The sequence below is a fragment of the Nelumbo lutea genome, chromosome 2 (assembly GCF_056320005.1).
Source record: "Nelumbo lutea isolate HS-2025 chromosome 2, American lotus-T2T, whole genome shotgun sequence".
Taxonomy (NCBI): Eukaryota; Viridiplantae; Streptophyta; class Magnoliopsida; order Proteales; family Nelumbonaceae; genus Nelumbo; species Nelumbo lutea.
The window spans coordinates 17,264,574-17,284,917 of NC_142685.1; the positions used below are offsets into that span (position 1 = coordinate 17,264,574).

The 20,344-nt window shown below is 35.9% G+C and overlaps 1 protein-coding gene across 2 annotated transcripts; it reads right to left on the minus strand.

Annotated features, from left to right (window-relative positions):
- Positions 1 to 3,564: 3,564 nt before the first annotated feature.
- Positions 3,565 to 16,693, minus strand: LOC148868893 (uncharacterized). 2 transcript variants are annotated; one of them, XM_088968050.1, is made up of 4 exons: positions 16,349 to 16,407; positions 15,786 to 15,849; positions 14,659 to 14,997; positions 3,565 to 4,965 (listed from the first exon to the last, which is right to left on the minus strand). In XM_088968050.1, the coding sequence occupies exons 3-4, from the start codon at positions 14,941 to 14,943 to the stop codon at positions 3,760 to 3,762; spliced, it is 1,491 nt and encodes a 496-aa protein (XP_088824176.1). In that variant the 5' UTR covers positions 14,944 to 14,997; positions 15,786 to 15,849; positions 16,349 to 16,407; the 3' UTR covers positions 3,565 to 3,759. The 2 variants fall into 2 exon arrangements, with proteins under 2 accessions (XP_088824176.1, XP_088824175.1); XM_088968049.1 differs by lacking the exon at positions 15,786 to 15,849 and having other exon boundaries at positions 16,349 to 16,693.
- Positions 16,694 to 20,344: the final 3,651 nt, after the last annotated feature.

The window sequence follows — 20,344 nt, forward strand, 5'->3', positions numbered from 1 at the left end:
ATTCCAATTCTGATTCCAGACTCATATTCCTGCGAACCAAACAGGGCCTAAGATATACTGATGCCTACAAAACTAATGGTAATAGGAACAGAAATCAGGATATATTTGAGAATGAAGACCAAGAGACATTTTCATATAACCTCCTCCCTCAACTTGATTTAATAATCCATATAATGGAAGGGGTGCATTTTTAAGTCGCACGTGTGAAAAATAAGCTTATTCAGGGTGTGTTAAAATTTCTACTATATCTCATTTGTTTTTTTGCTGATGATGTATTTTTTTTATTGCTTTAGTTAAACTTTTGGATTTGACTAATCAATTCTAAAATGTTTTTAAGTCAGATGATTAATCTTAATAAATCTGTATGTGGCAAAAGCAATTTTCATGAAGCCTGTTCTTAAAGCTGTACCTAATCATGATATATATTTTTAGGCAGCATTTGGCATTCTTTATTTTAAGGAATTATCTCTTTTTAGCTGTTAAAAATTCAGTGTTGGCAGGGGCATTTTAACTACAAAAAAAGAGGTAAATCCTTAAAATAATGCCAAATGAAGTCTTATTCGATTTACTTAATAAAATCACGAGACAGATGGACTTCAAAGAAAATTTTAGTGGTCTAATGGATATGACTTCTCTTGAGGATTTAAATGGATGTCTTGGGATGTTACTGTGTATTGGAGTGGGTCTGAGAAGCGCTGCGGATATTGACAAAGCCCTAATTCTTAAATGTGCTTGGAGATTTGTTAGCTCTTCTGATGAACTTTGGATTAAACTGCTTAGAGCTACGTATCTTACCAATAACAGTGGTTTCCCAACTATATTCGGCAAAAAGATTCTTTGTTTTGGAGATCTTCTGCTCAGAATTTAATAGAGTTAAAAATCTTTTGGGCTTTTTGGTTTCTAGAAACTCTGTTTTTACTGTTTGGAATCTGGCAATCTGCCATGGATTTGGAATAGAAACTGTTTTAACTCTCTCATGGGACTTCTCCTAGAACACAAATGGCTATGACAGTGAACAACTTGATTTCGGAAGTAAATGATTGTTGGGAACTTGGGATAGAGATAAGCTTGAGACTCTTTTCTGTAGTTTTATAGTGGATGAGATTATGAATATTCATATTTTTAATGATGATTCAGACAATAAAGTCATTTGAGCTAAATCCAAGAATGGAAATTTTCTCTCCAAAGATTTATTGTTCGTCCTTTCAATTATTGCAAAGGTTAAGGAAATGGAGGTTCGAGAATGATATAAGAGCCTGTTTGGTTCACAGGAAGGGTTTGGAATCGGAATCAGAATGGATCATTCCAATTTCAATTATTTGGTTGAATAGAATTGGAATCCCATTTCCATTCTTGTTGGAATGGCATTCTCCCATTTAAGAAAATGTCCATTCCCTACATTTCCTTTGGGAATGAAATCCCATTCTAACTTATTCCAATTCCTATCTAAACCAAACAGATTATACGAATAAACTATTCCAATTCGGGTTCTGGTTTCAACTCCGACCGAAAACCAAATGGATCCTAAGTTTTTCTTTTGGAAAGTTTTTTGTGGTTTGGCAGGAATCATAGAAGTTTTGATGGCTAGGGGCTTTATTGTCTTCCACAAACTGTGTTTTCTGTAGTGATCATAATGAAATCTCATACATGTCTTTTATCAATGTGTTTATGTTAGAAGTGTGTGGTTCTCATCTCCTTGGGGCTTAAGAACTCTTTTTGACTCTTTAAGTAACTTGTCTCAAGTGATTTTTCATTACTATAATGACTTTAAACAGTTGTGTATGGAGGAGTTTCTGAATTGGCTGGCTGTCTCACTTTATTATATTTGGGTTGTGTGTAATTATATTGTTTTTGAGGGAAAATGTAAATCGGTATACTGGATCATTCGTAGAACAGACTGTATTATTTCTACTTACAGAAAAAATTAGTTCAAAGCTGAATGATTCAATAGGTTATATTTCTGTCTTCAAAGCCAAAGTAGCAGTTCTAGAAAGAGGCAGAGTAGTTTATTTGTAATCAAGTGTGATGGTGCTGTGCTGCAAAACATAAAAATAAAAGGAGCCTATGGTTTTATCTGTTTCTCTAATTCAGGTCAATTCCTCCTTCATGCTGCATGTGGTGTATTTTAGTCCCCCTAAGAAGCAGTGGAGGATGAACTTCATGCTTTAGCTTTGATCAGACAGATTTTCCTTCAAACTAGTGGCATTCTATTTTTTTCAATAAAGAGCATCCAACAAGGATTGCTCTAAAGAAGTGATGGTATTCTATTTTTTCAAGAAAGAACATCTAATAAAAGTTTATCCATTCTCAAATTGAAATTTTATTCTTCAAACACGTCCCTACCCACTTTCGAAAAAAAAAAAGTGAGAATAGTTAATTCCACTTCGAAGAAAAAACGTGTCAACTTCAAACAAGTAGCTACGGATAAAAAATGCTCACATTAAAAGATATAGGATTCATATTAATGTGTTTGATTCAATTTCTTAATTAAAATAAGACTCATTATAAAAATTTCAATGGTGTAAGCCCCATTTTTTTTTTAAGAAATAGGTTGTTAATTGTAAATTAAACCTGATTTAACTTTTTAAAAATAAAGAACTCATATTAAATATACCATTAGATCTTAAAAAAAATGATTATAGGCATTCTCTAGTTAATGAATTTTGTCAATTCCTGGGTTTTAGGAAACTCGGACCCAGAAATGGGACTGGATAATGGTTTGAACAGTTTGATCGTCCAGATCAACTCAACCACCAGACTCCACCTTATCCATCCAAAAAAAAAAAGTACACTATTTTTCAAGTCAAATGGCAGATCCATGAAATAATGCTGAAAATACCAAGGTTCAAAGTATCGATACCTATTGGCCAATACGGCCTATATGCCCCTCTAGGGGTTGTATTGGGTCAGCCATCGGTTTAATAAAAAGTAACCAGGCCTTAAACCGAACCCACTGAACTGGTTTCAAAAAAAAATAATAATAAAACATAAAAAAAAATGTACTGACACATGGTGTATCGGCCCATGTCAATATTTAGAACCTTAGAGAATACAATCAAATACCAACAATAACTGGCAACCACAAAGGAACGATAGGACACAAAACAAGTAATCTACTTTGCCTGAAGAACTAAGTTAGCTGTGTTTGGTTTGAAGGAAAAAGTAGGGAAACCATTATAAACCTTGTATACTTTTTCTACCTTTTCCTTCAAACCAAACGTAAGTTAGCAATGGAACAAGCGATATGAGCATTAGGAATATCCTGCAATATCTTTGTAGACAGCATCAAACATCAAGAAACACCAACAATGAAGGTTGAGTGCCTCATCAGAGAACAACTCTCATAACAATGACGTCCAGGACAAAACCTAATGAAACACTAATTACTCATGGTGATACTGGGGGCGATTGTGGGTTTGTCTCCCTAGGACCGTGAGCAATAGTGATAGAGAAATTCTTGGACTGAACTTGCTTCTTCGGGCTGGACCGTCCTTCGATGAGCCAACAGTGGAAAAAGAACACAAAACTCGACCTTAATCTCCCCAACAAGAATTACCACAATACCAGAACAATGATTTTATTTTTTGTTTGGTTCCCTCGATTGATATCATCTATATTAACCAAAATATAAGTTGTTAAGTTACAATTGATATCATCTATGTTATAACTGTTTAAGGAGTTTGAAACTAATCATTTTCTACAAAACCAAAACAAAAAAGATCTATCAACGAAATTTTGACATAGCTACAAGTTGTGAAATCATCGAATCCCAGTCAAGTAACGATTCTTCACATCATTACGACGGCGTAATTTGAAACTACCATTTTTGCGGGATTTCTTTGAGTACAAAACCTCATCAGCTTCATCATCATCACTATCAGCCATCTCGGGGACCAATCTAGTCTGCATGCTCATACGTCTCAGGATGAAGACATTGAAGTAATAGCTCACTATGCTATTTTTGCACTTCGATTGGAAGCGTTTCAAAGCAGGCTTCCAAAAGCTCTTACCCCTCGATGGAGGATTCGTTTTCACGAGAGATTCAAAGCTCCTCTGGTCATTAAATGACCATGATCTGGAAACTTCTTCCCCCATGCAATCAAATCTCCAGGTGAAGAAAGCAGGACCCAACTCAGATTGTAATCTAAGCCTCTCCTCGTTAATGTGGCATTTGATGCAGTCGGTGGATCCTGGAGATGTGCAAAAACAGGTGTTTGATCTCCCTTTTCCAATCAATTCATCAGATTCTATAATCTTGTCTTCAATTGGCCAAACCCGGGTGCCCAACCAACTTGAATTATTTAAACTGCTATCACCATTATACAAGTTCTTGTTGGGTGGACCAATCCACTCTGGCAGATCAACTTGAAATGGAGGGCCAACAGGAATTACCAACTTTGGAACATTGTCCCCAATGAAATTCAATAGCTGTTGTTCATTGCTCGATTTGTTTGAACCACTCAATGAGTCTGCTGAATCAAGTAAGACTGAAGCATCTTTGTTGCTTGGACTAGTTAAGTCTTGTAGAACAGATTGGCAGCTACTTGGAATATTATCAACGAATTTTGTTATCTTGGCTGATTCTTGAGTTTTTTCAGTTGATTGCCAAGGACTAGATGGGTTAGAGTCACTAACTGAATCATCAGAATCTATTAACGAGGCATCTTTGTTGGGTGGATTACTCCAATTCGTTCCATCATCCTCCTGGAATGAGTGTTCAACAAGGACCTGATTTCTTGGAATATAGATTTCAAACTTCAATAAGCTCAATGAACAGCTTGAATTGTGAACCATCCGCCGACTATAACTTTCAATTGAATCAGCTGAATTTATTATGCATGGAGTTGAAGAACCAAAGGAGCCTTGTCTGCTTGGTCCTATAGAACTTTGCTCATTTGATTCCACTTTATTCAAGTCACAAGTGATTGTTGATGATTCCTGTACAAAATGAACTTTTCGCCTTTTCTGAAATAAAAGGAGATAAATATTTTAGTTGGATTAGAAATGGTAGAAGAAAATTATAAGATATAGAGGTGAAAAGATGTTGAAGACACTTGTACAAAAATTATATAAATTTCCTGAAAATACGTTGAGAAAATAGTAATTTGGGGACATTTTATTGGACATGAAAAAATACAATAAAAGAAACACAGCAATATTGCATTTAAATATTCACCAAAAAGCAAATGGTAAAATAATGAATAAATATTGTCAAAAGTAAAAAAGGAACATAAAAGAAAATGCTATTGAGGTGAGATGAATTGTCACTGGACATTTCCTCTAAGGCTCTGTTCATTTTATACCTGGGCAAGTGTTTTCCCAGGTAAAACTTTGCCTGGGTAAGCACACTTCCTCCATTCTTGACAGTTGAAACTATACATTTACCCTGGTAAAGAGAGATGAGAGGGAGAGACTAGAGAGTGCTTACCAACTTCAAATCTTCAATCAGCAAGTCCTTAAGTTGGTAACTGATACCCTAAGGTAGCACGGGACCCAGTATAGTGGAAAACGAACGTGGGTAAGATGGCCAACTTACCGGTTGACCAACTTAACCCCCCCCCCCCACCCCCAAAAAGGGCACTAGATACCAGCAAACAAACGAGGCCTAAAGTTGTCAATGGTGAACTGGAAAGGGCTTCGACTACTTAAAGATATGATGGTAGGCTATGTAGGGTGAGGGAAGACAGCATGCAGTCGACCAAGAATGAGCAGAAGATTAGGAAGAAAGAGAATAACACTTTCTGTTGGAACAAACAGCAATGAAATAGATTATTTAGAAGGAATAAGTGAGAGAGATATAGAGAAAGATAAAAGAGTGAAGCATCTGGCTACAACTAAAATTCACTAAACAACAACAAAACCCTCAGCTTGTTAGCTTAAGAACCAATAAGGATAGGACAATGCAGGAGGGTGCTGAAATATTAATAAACAAAAGCTTGGGTGGGACAGTTTGGAAGGTGTGGTTAGAGGTCTAAGATGGTCATAGGGTTGAAACAACAAGAAAGTCTATTATTCTAAGATAACTGCAGTGACTGAACAGAAGTAATACAGAAAGAAAGAAAGATGTAGTAAGAGGATAAAGGAGAATTAAAGAGAAATTGAGGATTCAGTTTATAATTGAAAGATTGCAATAGCAGGAGATAAAGAAGATCAAATTAAGATTAATAATATGAACAAGTTCATGAAACAAACAGAAAGCATGTTATAAAATAAGGATAGAGTCTAATGAAATCAACACCATTAAGTTTCTCTAGGAGTCAGCACCTTCAAGCTTGGACTCAGCACCAAACGATAAAAATTGTAAGAACAAATTAACTATCATCCATTCATTCTCTCAAAAGAGCCGATTTGATACATGGGAATACTTGGAAGAAACATAATTTTTTTTAGACACAGTGAAGAAACATAATAGATCTTCTAAGATCTACAACATATTTGATTTTCCTAAACATAAAAAGAACTAAAATTACCTGTAATTGAAACTTATTCAATATACCCTAATGATTTGAAGAAAATCTTGAAGATTCACCTATTATTAAGCATATATTTAGAATCCAATCGGAGTCTGCCGTTGATAATAACGTTGATGAAGGGAGAAGAGGGGGCGAAGAAAAAGAAGTTGAGTCAAATGGAGACGAAGTTATGGTAGAAAAAACCCATGGGTTAACAAGTCATTTGATGTGCAAAAGGTTGTAAATGCAGGTGTCAAAGTGGGCAAAGCTTTGTTTTTATTTGTCTTAGGAGAGGAATTTGTGAGAAATAAATCCAAAGAGTTCGAAGAGAGGTTCCCAATGCCTATAAGGGAAGCTGAGAAGGATTCTGAAGGAACTAATTCAAGGCCTGAAGATTTGAGTAGTGAAGAGAATTCTGCTCAACCTGCAGAGTTCAGCAATAATAAGAATGAAGCTTTGGAAGCAGGTCAGCTTTTTGGAGAAAAAAAAACTCTGCTGGAACTGGAAAGGATTAATGAGAAAACTAAAAATTTGCTGGAGCTTAGAAAGGATAATCTTGCAATTAGAAGATTTAAGACTCAGAAGAGACATCAAACAGTATTGGTGTCAAATGTTTTTGATAGACTAAAAGGAGGGCTATTTGGGCTCGGTCCAAGAAAGAAGGATTTGAAATACAGGAAAAACCAGAAAAATAAATAGAGAAAAAATGATGCTGCTCTTATTTTCTTCAGTTTGTGGATGGGAAGTACTTGTTTGGGGTCTTTTTCCTGTTTCTAATCAACTGGCTAGCCTTTCAGTGTATGGAGAAATTTGGTGGTGATATGAGTTGGTTCAATCTGTTTGTTTTATTCTCCTTCAGGTGACTTCTGGTCACCTTCCTTGTATTTATTTTTTTATCTTAATAAATTTTACTTTATTACCAAATCATGTGGGGTTCACTTAAGTTGATAGCTAACTAATTGGGCTTTTCTGAAGGGCTGAACGTTGTCGTCCTTGGGCTCAAGCCCAATGGATTGTTTACTGCTACATCATTTTAGGCCCATGGAATTGGGCTAGTTTCACAAGGACATGGTGAAATTCAATTGTTGGTTCATTATGATAAATTAGTATCTGAAGTGAGAAAAGTATGTTTTTAATTTTCCTCTTCTTAGGCTCTGGCCCCATATCCCTCATTGAATAGATAAGTCAATAACCTATCTGATGACACCCACATCTTGCAAAACAAACAAAGTTTTCACCTTTAAAAAAAGGCTGAAAAAAAAGTCACATGATTGCAACCATGACTATGCAAAATTCAAAAAAAAAAAAAAAAAACTGTCTACAACTCTTCAAACTATTATAACCCTTTAAGATAACTAACCCTATCCTTGCAACACTAAAAACTAGAAAATAACTTCAAAAGAAATCAAATTTACCAAAATCTCAGTCACCCAAGAAACAGGAAATTGTCATCAGCAAGGAAATCTGAATGACTTCAACATCTTCCTCTATGGTTTCTTTCCTTTGTTACATGACTACATCAGTTGCACTTGTGATTGCAAAATCCTATCACAAAACACCTTCATGTTGTTGCTTATTGTAGAACTAGAAATCAGGAAATGTCTCTTTGCAAGGGATACAACTCCCTAAAAGAGGTGAACGAAATGACTTCATTTTTCTCATTTAAAAGACATCATCATCATTATCTAAGCCTTGTCCCAATTATATGCAGTCATCTACACAAATCCTGTTTAGCCATTCCATTATGTTAAGTGTGACAGCTCTTAAAAACTATCAGAAAAAAATTATGAGCTCTTAAACCATCTAAAATCCAGGCCCTTTTTGGTCTGCCCCTAGCTCTTCCCATATTTTAAAAGCACTAGGGTCTTTTAGTGCTTAAGGTGCAAGGCTAGGTGTGCACCCTTTTCAAGCAAGGTAAAATTTTCAAAATGCAGTTTTGAATAATAAAAGAGATTTGCTGGGAAGTCTTCTATGGGAAAATCAATACTTTGGAAAAACTTACAGAAAAAGTGACCCTCTCTGTCTTTCCCCAAATTGGTGTTCCTTGTATAAGGCCGAGAATGAGGACTGTTTCCATTTGCTGATCTCCTGTTCCTTTGCTACAGCTATATGGAGGTGGAGCCTTTGTTTATTTGGAGGTGGGTGGTCTATGCCTTCTGATTTAAGCTCGTAATTCAACCCATCTGTCTTTGTTTGGCACACTAGAAGAGGTAAGGTCATGTGGAAATGTGTCAGGGCAGCCACTTTGTGGACTATTTGGGAGGAAAGAAATGCAAAAATTTTCTTAGAGAAGGAAAGAGGGTTAGATGAAATGAAGGATTGTATCCTAACAAGAGCAATCCATTGGCTGAAAACTGTGGATATTTTTGATGACTTGTGGAGGAATTGGCTAGTAATAGCTAACACTTCAACAAAGAATGATAGAATTCTGTCAGAATGGATTCCGCCTTTGGAAGGTGTCATCAAGCTGAACTTTGATGGAGGCAGCCAAGGTAACCCCGGGCCTTTAGGTATAGGGGGTATCCTAAGAAATAAGGACATCAACATAATTTCCTTATTCTCAGGACCAGTGGGAGTGGGGGATTCCACAAGGGCAGAAATCCTTGCTGCAGTACAAGGAATTCAGATCACCAACCAGCTTGGGGTGGAGCATCTCCTAGTTGAAGGGGACTCTCAGGTGGTAACAAGGTGGCTCCTAAACTTGGATACCACCATTTGGGGCTACAAAGATCTCATCAAAAAAGAAAAATGGTTAACTAGTAATATGAGAGTTGAGGTAAAATGGGTTAACAGGTCTGCTAATTCTTTGGCTGATGCTTTAGCCAAACAGGGGGTTTCTAGGGAAGATTTTTTTTGTGCTTCTTTATAAGTTGTTATTAATTTGAAAATCTGTACTTAACTAGCCTGGAGAGGTTGGAACTCGTGCCTTTCCTCAGGGACTTTGTACTATTGTCTATTGTTGATTAATAAAATTATTTCAATTATCAAAAATAAAACAATAAAAGAGATTGCTTTAAAAATTTTATGGCTCAAATTAAAATACAAAAATGTAACATATAAAACATATTCAAAGTGAAACTAAAATTAAAAGCAAACATATGTGGATTGTACTACTGTGCTTCAAGCACACAACAATTCAAGCATGTGAAACTTTCAATCTGTTTTTATGCCATATATACAACGAGAGTGGCTTTGTGGTTTTAGTTGTAGTTCGCTCTACTTTAGAATTAAGAATTAGATATTATTTTATGAGGGGGCAACAACTAATATTAAAACACCAGTGGGAGAGATTTAATTTCACAGTTATGATGGGTCTTCACCAAGGTTTAGTACATAGCCCTTATCAATTTGCATTCTTCATAGATGAATTGATTCAAAATATTCAGGAGAAAGTTCCATGGTGCATGTTGTTTGCGGATGACATTGTTTTAATTGATTAAACTAATGAAGGATTAAATGCAAAATTAAGCTTAAAATAAATATAACATGTAAATTTAGTACTAATAGGAGTGTAAATCAGGATACACTTGGAATGGAGACCAAGAGGTAACTTAATGTGACCATTTCCAGTACCTTGGTTCAATAATTCATAACAAGAAAGAGATTGAGGAGGATGTCAACCAAAGAATTAGAGCATGATGGGCAAAATGGAGGGGTGCATCTAGACTTTTATGTGATAGGTGAATACCGCTTAAGTTAAAAGGAAAATTCTATAAAACAATTATAAGGCCAGTTATGTTGTATGGAGTAGAGTGTTGGGCAGCTAAGAAACATGTCCAAAAAATGAGTGGCATAAATGTGAAGGCTAAAATGGATGAGCGAAAAAACTAGAAGAGTTAGGATTACGAATGAAGTCATCCGTAGGAACCTAGGAGTTGCTCCAATAAGGTGATAAAATGAGAGAAAGTAGACTATGATGGTTCAGTCATGTGCATAGAAGACCATCAACAACACCAATTAGAAGTAACTTGTTACAAGTTGAAGCGTCTAGTAAGGTTAGGGGCAGACCGAAAAGGACTTGGGCTAGTAGTAAGAAATGATTTAAGCACTAATAATTTAACAGTGGATATGGCTTTAAACAAAATGGATTGGAGAAATAGGACTCAAGTAGTTGACCAAATATAGTTGGGATAAGGCATGGATGGTGGTGAAGATGATGATGATGATGACGATGAATTAGATATCATTTTCATGATGAATGCCTTATACTAAGAAGGATGAGGAAATAATACCAGCATAAGGGGGTTTTACCGATTAAAACTAGGTAAGTCATCCTTCCCATTGTCCCAAGAATGGCTAAGGTTTTTAATATCTTCCTTAAACTCGAATTTCCTTGAAATAATAAAGGAGTGACATATATAAACTAAGAGCTTAGATGAAAATGATTTCACTTGAACAAGGATTGTGATTTCAATTAGGAGGGAAAAAACTATTCTTTAAACATTAAAAAAAAAAAGATAACAAAAATCTTTTCAAAATGAGATTTTCTAGGAATTTTTTGGTAAGTAGATTTTATAGGAAACTTCAAAATGGGGTTTTGTCGATTAAAACTAGTTAAGTGACCTTTCCCGCTGTCCCAAGAATGGCTTTAAGGTTTGTAATATCTTCCTTACACTCGAATTTCCTTAAAATAATAAAGGAGAGCAATTCATATAAACTAAGAACTTGAATGGAAAAATGATTTCACCTGAAAAAGGTTTGCAATTTCAATATGGAGGAAAAAAAAACAATTCTTCATAAATGAAAAGGTAAAGACAAAAAAATCTCTTCAAAAATGAGATTTTCTAGGAATTTTTTTACAAGATTTTATAGGAAATTTCAAAATGGATTCAAGTTTTCCAATTCAAAGTGTTAGGGGAAATATATTCTTCAAATTGAACATCCAAAAAGGGTTAACATGATTAGCAATTAGTCATACATCTTACAATAGGTAGTGTTCCAAACCTTATAGGCCATGACATAACTTAATTATTGTAAGCTTCTGTAGTACAATATAAATGAATATCATAAATGGGATTTTCTAAGGTGTCGTCATGTTCGTCCACTCTGCTAACCCCCTCAAAGGAATATCATAAAAGGGAAAGAAAGTAAAGAAGAAGAAGATAAAGTTGTTCTTTTTTATTTTTCTTTCTTCCATCAGTTTACAGAATGCGAAGACCTAGGCCATCTTTAGATAATTGGAATGATATATATTTTTATCAACAAATTAGTTTCGTTTATTAAGAATTGAATCAAATCACAAGCGTTTTAGCTATTTAGTAGTCTGGATTAAATCAGAATGCAACTTTGCCCAAATTAAGTAGGTCTATCAACTTCCCTTTTTCCTACATCAGATTACAACTTTGCCCAAAGTATGTCTATCAGCTCCCTGTTTTGTTAGAACATTTGCCAATCCATTTGTTGTCCTTTTTACCCAGCCAAATTTTTAACTGGAATGATATATTTCAACCAAGTAGAAACAAGGTCATGATTCTTTCCATAAACCATTGAATCAGGTTGAGAACTATATCATGTAAAACAATCGTGGCTTTAACCTTTTCTACCAAGATAGCATGTTAACCAATGGCATAAACGGTTCTAGCCAATTCACTTTGAATAAGTCTTAGGGGGTCTGGGATTAGAGAATTTGGTCCTAAAAAATGAAGCTTTATTGGGAAAGTGGCTATGGAGATGGCCTCTGGAAAGAGAGTTTGTGGCATAGGGTTGTGCTTAGTATTCATGGTTGTTTTGCCTCTGGTTAGGATGCTGGGGTATCTCATTAGGCTACCCAAACAACATCGTGGAAGGCAATACATGGCGTCCTCCCCAAGTTCCTTTAATTTGTAAGGTATGATACTTGCTCCGGAAATTTGGTTCTTTTTTGGAAGGACACTTGGGTGGGTAATCAACCTCTAAAAGACCTATTTCCTTCTCTGTATGCCCTTTCCCTTTATAAAAATGAGGTTATCTCTGTCTTTCTTCCCCTTCTAGTTTTACCTTTATCCTTGAACTGAGACTTTGGTTTTCATAGGGGCTTAAGGGAGGAGGATCTTGCTTGTGTTATTGAACCTCTATCCATTCTAGAGAGTGTTTGCTTGGACCCCTCTTCTCCTGATAAAAGGGTGTAGACTCCTATCCCAAAAGGTTCTTTCACTTGTGCATCCTTCTTCAAATCCCTTTCGTTGAGTACTTCTTTTAAGCCTTTCCCAGTGAAAGGAGTTTGGACAAAGCCTGTGCCCCGCCCCAAAAATTGTTGTTTTCTACTAGGAAGTGTACCTTGGTAAGATTAATACTTTGGAGAACTTACAAAAGAAAAAGGCTTTGATTTATTTGTCCCCAAACTGGTGTGTACTGTGCAATTCTCATAGTGAGGACTGTTACCACTTACTGGTTTCTTGTTCCTTTGCTGCAACTCTTTGGGATTGGGTGTTTGTTTTGTTTGGATGTAGGTGGAATCAACCAGCAGGGGTAAAATCATTATTCTCACCAACTACCTTTGCTTGCCTAATAAAAAGAGGGAGGAGTATGTGGAGATGTTTCAGAGCAACCACCTTATGACAATTTGGGAAGAAAGAAATGCTAGAATTTTCCAAGATAAAGAGAGGTCCTTTACAAAAGTGAATGAATGTATCTTAACCAGGACTATCCATTGGTTGAAATCCTTGGCTTCTTTCAGCACTTTTTCATCTGATGACATCTGGAGAAATTGGGCCACAGTTGCACACACTTCGGTTAGAAAAAACCAAAGCCACTACAGTTTGGATAACTCCCCCAAAAGGTTTTTTTTAAACTGAATTTTGATGGAAGCAACCAGGGTAACCTAGGACCATCTAGCATTAGAGGAGTATTGAGGAATGAAAATGGCAACATCATATCCTTATTCTCAAGCCCGATAGGGATAGGGGACTCTACAAGAACTGAAATATTGGCTGTAGCACAGGGAATTCAGATTGCTAATCAACTAGAAGTGGAGAACCTTTTGCTTGAAGGGGATTCTAAGGTGATTGTGGGCTGGCTGTCAAATCCAGACTCGGTGGTTTGGAGTTATAGGGATCTCATCAAAAAAGTTAAATGTTTAACAAGGCACATAACATGTAGATATCAGTGGGTGGGTAGGGAGGAAAATTCTTTGGTTGTTCATCTTGCTAAACAGGGTTCTACTAGGGACCTTTTATTTTGGGCAGCATTGTAATTTTATTTCTGATCTTTTATAACTGTTAGGGGAGGCTGCATCTCGTACCTCTCCAAGGGATTCTTGTAAAATCTTATTCCTCTTGTTTAATGAAATTATTTTCAATTATCAAAAAAAAATGTCTTATATGTTACAGTTATGTATTTTAATTTGAACTAATAAGTTTTTTAAAACATTTAGTTTAAAATTAAAATTTATACTTTTAATTAATATTATTTTTTAATATTTCTTCATTTATTTTTATTTTTTACACTTTTTGCAATTTTTATTACATATATTTTTTAATTTTGTGTCTTGCTTCAAAAAGGCATGCCCCTCACCTTGTGCCTTGCACCTTAGGCGCAAAATTCCCTTTGTGCTTTTTTTGCACCTTGCACTTTTAAAACACTGATGATGGGAGATGGGTACTCATGTGAAATCTTCATACATTCTTCTGATGCAAAATTCGAGGGTAGTAGAACGGTATACTCATAAGTCATGATGTGACCAACAATGACATACAACACAAAGTTGAATGCTAACAAGCATTCTTTCAAATTAAATGCGAATATTTTGTTTTTAACATATAAGCCAAATTTGACATTGATACAAAGAATATACTAATCAAACAATCCAAATTCCCCTTGTGTTCCAAGTTTTTCAATGTAAAATGGACAAAAGTTTTTTACTCTAAAATAATTCAGTTATGTTTTCACCCCTTTATGGGAAAAATACTATTTTGTCCCTTTTACATATAAGAAAAACAGCAGCCTTAAGGTTAAAACTTGTAATCAAATATTAATTGCATACACGTGATACATGTTACTCACTACTAATATCTTTGGATATATGCCAATAAGCGTCAAATGCATAAAAAATAAGTAGCCTTCTAACTTCAGTTCATAAAATTGGTAATATCTAAAACCTACATAGAGTTTTTTTCTGATTAATCCATCCCTTATTGCAAAAGAACTCTGATTAACACTTATACAAGCATTGGTATAGCTATGAAAAATGAGATAGGATGATGGAAAAGATATGTATTCTTGAGCTTACCCAAGGAAGAAAAGAGCTATTCAAGAAAAGAACTTTTCGCACAGTAAGAGTCCATGATTGTTGGACAGATCCAAATGATGATTTTGGATTAGATGGATCTATGGCAACTGTTCTTAACTGTAGTAACATGTCCTCAAACGACTCATTTTTCCATCCAGGAGTGGTAGAATTGGTATAAAAGCTGTGATGAGAACTTTGATTTATAAGGTCTCTATTTAAAGAAACCTTATGACTTTTTGCTTGTCTGTGACAAAGCTCATCACCTCTTAACACTGACTTCTTCATGTTCAAGATCCAGGTTGGTTACCCTCAACTCCTCAACCCTTTATTACTTCAAACCTGATACCAAAAACTTCCCGTAGTCAACTTTTTGATTGAATATAAATTGACTAAGAAAACTAGAAAAAGATATTCTCCTTCAATCAAAATCTCAATACTTCTGGTAAGTAATATACAAATATTCAATGAGGACAGATAAAAATCAGTAACCCTGGATTGTAATTCTGATCTTAGTCCACACAGTGCTGAACCCCGAGATTGGCTCATTTAGCCAAATTGGACCGGCCATATATTCTTTCAAGGATCAAATAGTTATGGGAACTAATTAAATTTACCCTCCCTGTGGAATCCACATGCATTTACATAGCATGTCCTGAATTTGAATAATGCTAACCATCCGATTGTAAGTTGGTGGGAACAGGCGTAAGCATGCACTCTACACCATCACCATGACACCGTCATTTGTGGGTTGCAACAAGAGCCTGGGAAGTGTGCCATAACTTGGCTTGTCTGCATGTCTCTATGCTGCAACTGCCCCTACAACGTTGCCATGGCCAAACAGCTAAATTGTGTGTTACACATGATACATTTATGATTTACCAAGACCAAGAGGTCTCAGCCCGAGTCAGCAAACACTGTGAAGCTATCTGTGTAGGAGCAACCGGTGAAACCCGTCCATGCAATCCACAGAAGAGCACCAAAGAATCATGCAGGTTGTTTCACAAATAAATCCTCAATAAGAAATTTAAAAAACGAAAATAAATCAAGATACCCACAAAAAAAAGAAAAAAAAAAAAAAACCGAAGAAAAAAGCAGTTAAGCAACTATTTTATGTTTCTGAAAATTACTCAAATAAAACCAGAATACAATGAACAAAGTGACGACGGATGAGGCACTCCGTCAATATGCTATCTACAAGAACAAAAGAGATAAACGGATTAATGTTAATTTATCTTCTTAACAAAAACAAGAAATATAATTAAAAAAGGAAGAGTAAAAACGGTTAATGTGAAAAATGGCCGCACGATACTTGGGCGATTTATTAAAGATGGTCCCACCAAGAACCAATAAAAAAGCGAGCTTTTTATAGTCTTCGAGAAATCCTCTCAAATCACAAACACCGTTCATGGGGGTCTTATTCGAGTAGGTGATCGAAAAATCACAGAAACAAGACGGCGCCAGCATACTCAGTCGATGGATCTTTTTTCCTCTTTCTCTTCTTTTTTTTTTTTTTGTTTCTTTTGTCATGTAAAGTAAAGAGGTTTAAAGGGTTCCAGAGAATGAGACCAAAGTCTGGAGAAGAAGAATCGATCTATAGTTTCTATCCGGAGATCATTAGGGTTGAAGCACAATCAAATGTATTTTGTTTTATACAATGTAGGAAATAATCAAACACAAAATCAAAACATACCTTAGCAGTGGCTACTCAACTCTTTCATGCCAAGCTCTATCACTGAGAGGGCTCCTCGCCCTCCTAGACGGAAGGAACGCCTTCTCGCTCTCTATTTATAGGTGGAAAGGCCTGTCAACCTTGGTAGACTTGCAGCACTGGTCTGCAGTGTTGCTGATCAGTTAAGAAACCGTACAAAACATGGTGTTTGAAATATTTAAAGAAGATCCGGAGAAGTACGGATACAATGCAGTTATTAGTCCTCTCTCACCTATAAAACACATCTGCCCGTAAATTTAGCATCAATTTAAGGTCAGGTGCATTCCCTTGGACATTGAAAAATATTTGGAAAAAGTTGAGAAACACACGAAACAAATAGCCCTCTCCCCCCTATAAACCACATCCTGTCCGTACGATGCATTCCCCTTTACTTTAAATTCTGATTTGGATCTCCCAAAATATTTTAAGTGTCAGTCAATATGAAGCTGTTAAATATATATAATTTTAAATTTTTAAAAAATAAGTCATATTATTAAGATTAAATATGTAAATTATCTTGCATTTTAGGGTTTAAGGCTTTTAACATATCATGTTTGGAAGTGTTTCTCCAATGTTTTTTATGTTTATGCGGAAAAATAAAATATGTTTGGGACAAAATAATTTTAAAAATCGACCCCAAAATAGAACTGTTTTGGCCATCAATTTTTGAGTCAACGGTTTGATTGTTCGGGTCGAACAGTTCAAATAGTCTAATTAGATTGGAACATTAGGGCTTCACTATCTTTAGGGCCTATTCATTTGCTTTGACATTCTAATCTCTCAAAGTACACTAATTGCATTAAGAGGTATATTGGTATTAGTAAAATTTTCTTTACTATGAACTTTGAATGCAAAGAATGTTGTTCTAATTTTTGAAAATTGTCAAATATTCATTTTAACCCCATATATGATAATCTTTGTTTGTCTTTGGGATATCATTGAAAAATAAAAAATTGCAAGATTCCTCTTTAAGAGATAAAAGGAAACAAACACTTTTTTTCCTCTTAAAATTGTAAGATTACTCTTAAGAGAAAAGAGTTAAGAGGAACGAACAGAAATAAATAACTCAAAAAGAGACATGTGGTTGTCAACTAAGAAAAAGGAAAGAAATAAATAAAGGAAGGAGAGAAAGAAAAAGAAGGAATGGGGAATGAGGAAAGGAGGAGGAGCATTCAACGTTCACCTGTGATGGCAACAATGGCAATGGTGGCAACGACAACAGAAAATGCAGTGGCAAATTCATCTCTTTGAGATTTGATTTCTTTCAGATCTGCAATATTGCTTCTCGTGTGTGTGTGTGTATGTGTGTGCGTGTGTGTGCCTGGGTCTTAGTGATCCCATATTTGAGTATCAGTATCTTCCCAATTAAAATGTGAATTGCTACCCAAATCAAATGGGTCAATGGTTCAACCACTCAGATCAACGGTTCTCTAACCAAATCAACAATTGTTGGCCTTGGAATGAATTAAGGGTGAAAGAGAATTGGTTGCCTTGACGGTTTATAGGCCAAATGATCCAATTGTCTAGGTCAACTATGTTTAAAGCCCCAAAACCATATCTAGTCCAACTATGTTCCTCTTCCTCCATCGACAAAGCATCGCCACACCCCCTTTGTCATTTGTCTTTTTTGTCAACGACAAAGCAGGTAACACCTTCCGTGCATTGTTCACCATTCTCCTTTCTTCCTTTATTTCTTTCTTTCTTTTTCTTTTTGTTTTTTTTTTTTTATTATACTTCGTTATGTCGATTCAAATTGTACATGATGAAGGGTGATTTGGCTCGACCTAGTAAAAAGGGGACACGTGGACACGACCTGACCAAGAGATGACAATTCAACCTTACAAGTTTAGTTCACAACAATTGAGCTCGGGTATTCAATCACCTCGGCACAAAGGCCGCCTCGGCTTAAGGCTCACCTTGGTGCAGGGCCACCTCGGTGCAAGTCTCCCTTGGCATCGAGGCACATTGGTATTCAAGCCAATTCAGAACTAAAAGACCGAAGTACCAGTTCGGAACCAACAACTCGAATCGTCACGTAATTGACTCCCGCGTAACCAACTCCAGAGGTCTCTCCAACGGATCCTGAATCTCTCGAGATCACGATGAGTTAATAGATCCCAACTTTTTCGAGATCACGATAAGGACTTATCCTGACTCCGCCGGAATCGGAAGTGGACCAAGATAAGCCTTACCAGTATACTGCTCCTTTGGAAGCGGAACGAACTCTATCTTCACATGCCGGATATCCCTGAGCTCTTTCGTGTGCCCCACGACTACTGCAGTATATAAAGACACCAACTCCAACGGCACAAGGTACACATGATTTTTCTGCTCTCTAGCCCTCTAGCTCTCTAAGCTCTCAAAACTCTTCAGCTCGCATTAGATTACTAACTTAAGCATTGGAGCGACCTCGCCGGATTAGCCACCCCGGGTTCTCTTATCCTTTTTTGCAGATTCACTTAACTCGCCGTCCGAGTGAAACCTAGATCATCCTCCAATAGGGAACAGTCAGATCGCGCTACATCAGTACCCAACAATTTGCTTCAACCGGTTTCATTAGTTTGGATGTTTGTTCATTCCCTAACAACCCAATCCAGTAACATAATACTTTTTTTAGTCAATAGTAAAGTATATGTCATTCAACGAAGAAACTTGTATGAATATGAATACACAAAATTGGTAATAATACCAAGTTAGAAAGCATATAGACAATTTCTTAGAGAACAAAATATATATAACTAGTGGATAAAAGAGAAGAAAATAACTTTTGCAATTGACAAATGGTGAGTTAAGAACCACCAATAGAAGAAATAGCAATTCAGTGCAATTCCATCCACCAAAACTGAGAAAAAGACAGGAGGGATGCTCAAAGAGAAGAACGAAATGTCAGAAATAGCATGAATGGAGAAAACGGCAAAAGATGGTAAAACCCCAAATAACTGCATCCGCTACCAATAATGGAACTTGTTGGTGAACTGCTACTGCCACCAAGAAATTGCAACCGGCGGTGAAATTGATCGGGAAACAACCATAAATGGCAAACCAAAGCAGTGATCGTGGCCACCGCCCAATAAAACTTAAAATGGGAAATATGAGAAAACACTTTTCTAAGAAAACAAATAGCGGTCTCTAGTAACCAGCTTGGTTATCCTAAAAGGTTCATTTTTTATGGTTTTGTCTAACAAATTTTCAAGCTTTGACTTTTAGAAGCACTTATTTTAAGTCCCACCAAACACAACCTAAAGAAGTGTTTTTTTCAAAACGGTCCATTTTCAAAGTGGATTTTTCATAAATTCGTTTTAACAATATGACATAACCGTGCGGTAATCAAGGAATTTACCATGGCAAATAGCTGGCTTAAAAAATAATAAAAATATGCATAGAACCCGGTGCTACTTTTGCTATTCAGATAATCAGATGCATAAATGTAAATGTTTCCTTTACGTCCTCGTGCAAATGTTTAAAGCGACCATGGGTTGGTGTAGAAGAAGGGCCGCCCATATTGAACTAGAACAGTTTATGAATCGCCGATCTATAAGTAAGAAACTTGAAATATTTGGGACCGATGTTGATCCATTTGCTCAAAAAACCAAGGATTTTTTATATTATTGATTTATCAAAAAACCACAATGTCAGCTGATTGTTCGGAAATTTGTTATGAGTTTGTTTGGTAGCCATTATTAATAATGATTTTTGTGTTGATGGGAGCTATCAACCTTATTCATGTTGGATGTCACATCATCTAAAAATGATTGAAATCAGTTTGAAAAAATGAATCATTTAATTCATCGGCTTCTTTTCTCAAATGATTGTTTCTAATTGATTTGCCAATTTCTCAAAAATCGGCCAACCAAACACCAAGATAATTAGTAATTTTTGAATTGCTAATGTGTCTCTCACGTGGCACCAATTTCCAAACACCACCGAAATCTATACCTATATTGAGGCAATGATCTAAAATCTATTGAAGAATTGTTT

Excerpts from the sequence above, each read along its gene's own strand:
- LOC148868893 (XM_088968049.1), bottom strand. The coding sequence starts at position 14,943 with ATGAAGAAGTCAGTGTTAAGAGGTGATGAGCTTTGTCACAGACAAGCA. Across the intron at positions 4,966-14,658 it reads ATAGCTCTTTTCTTCCTTGG|AAAAGGCGAAAAGTTCATTT; the intron begins GTAAGCTCAAGA and ends CTTTTATTTCAG.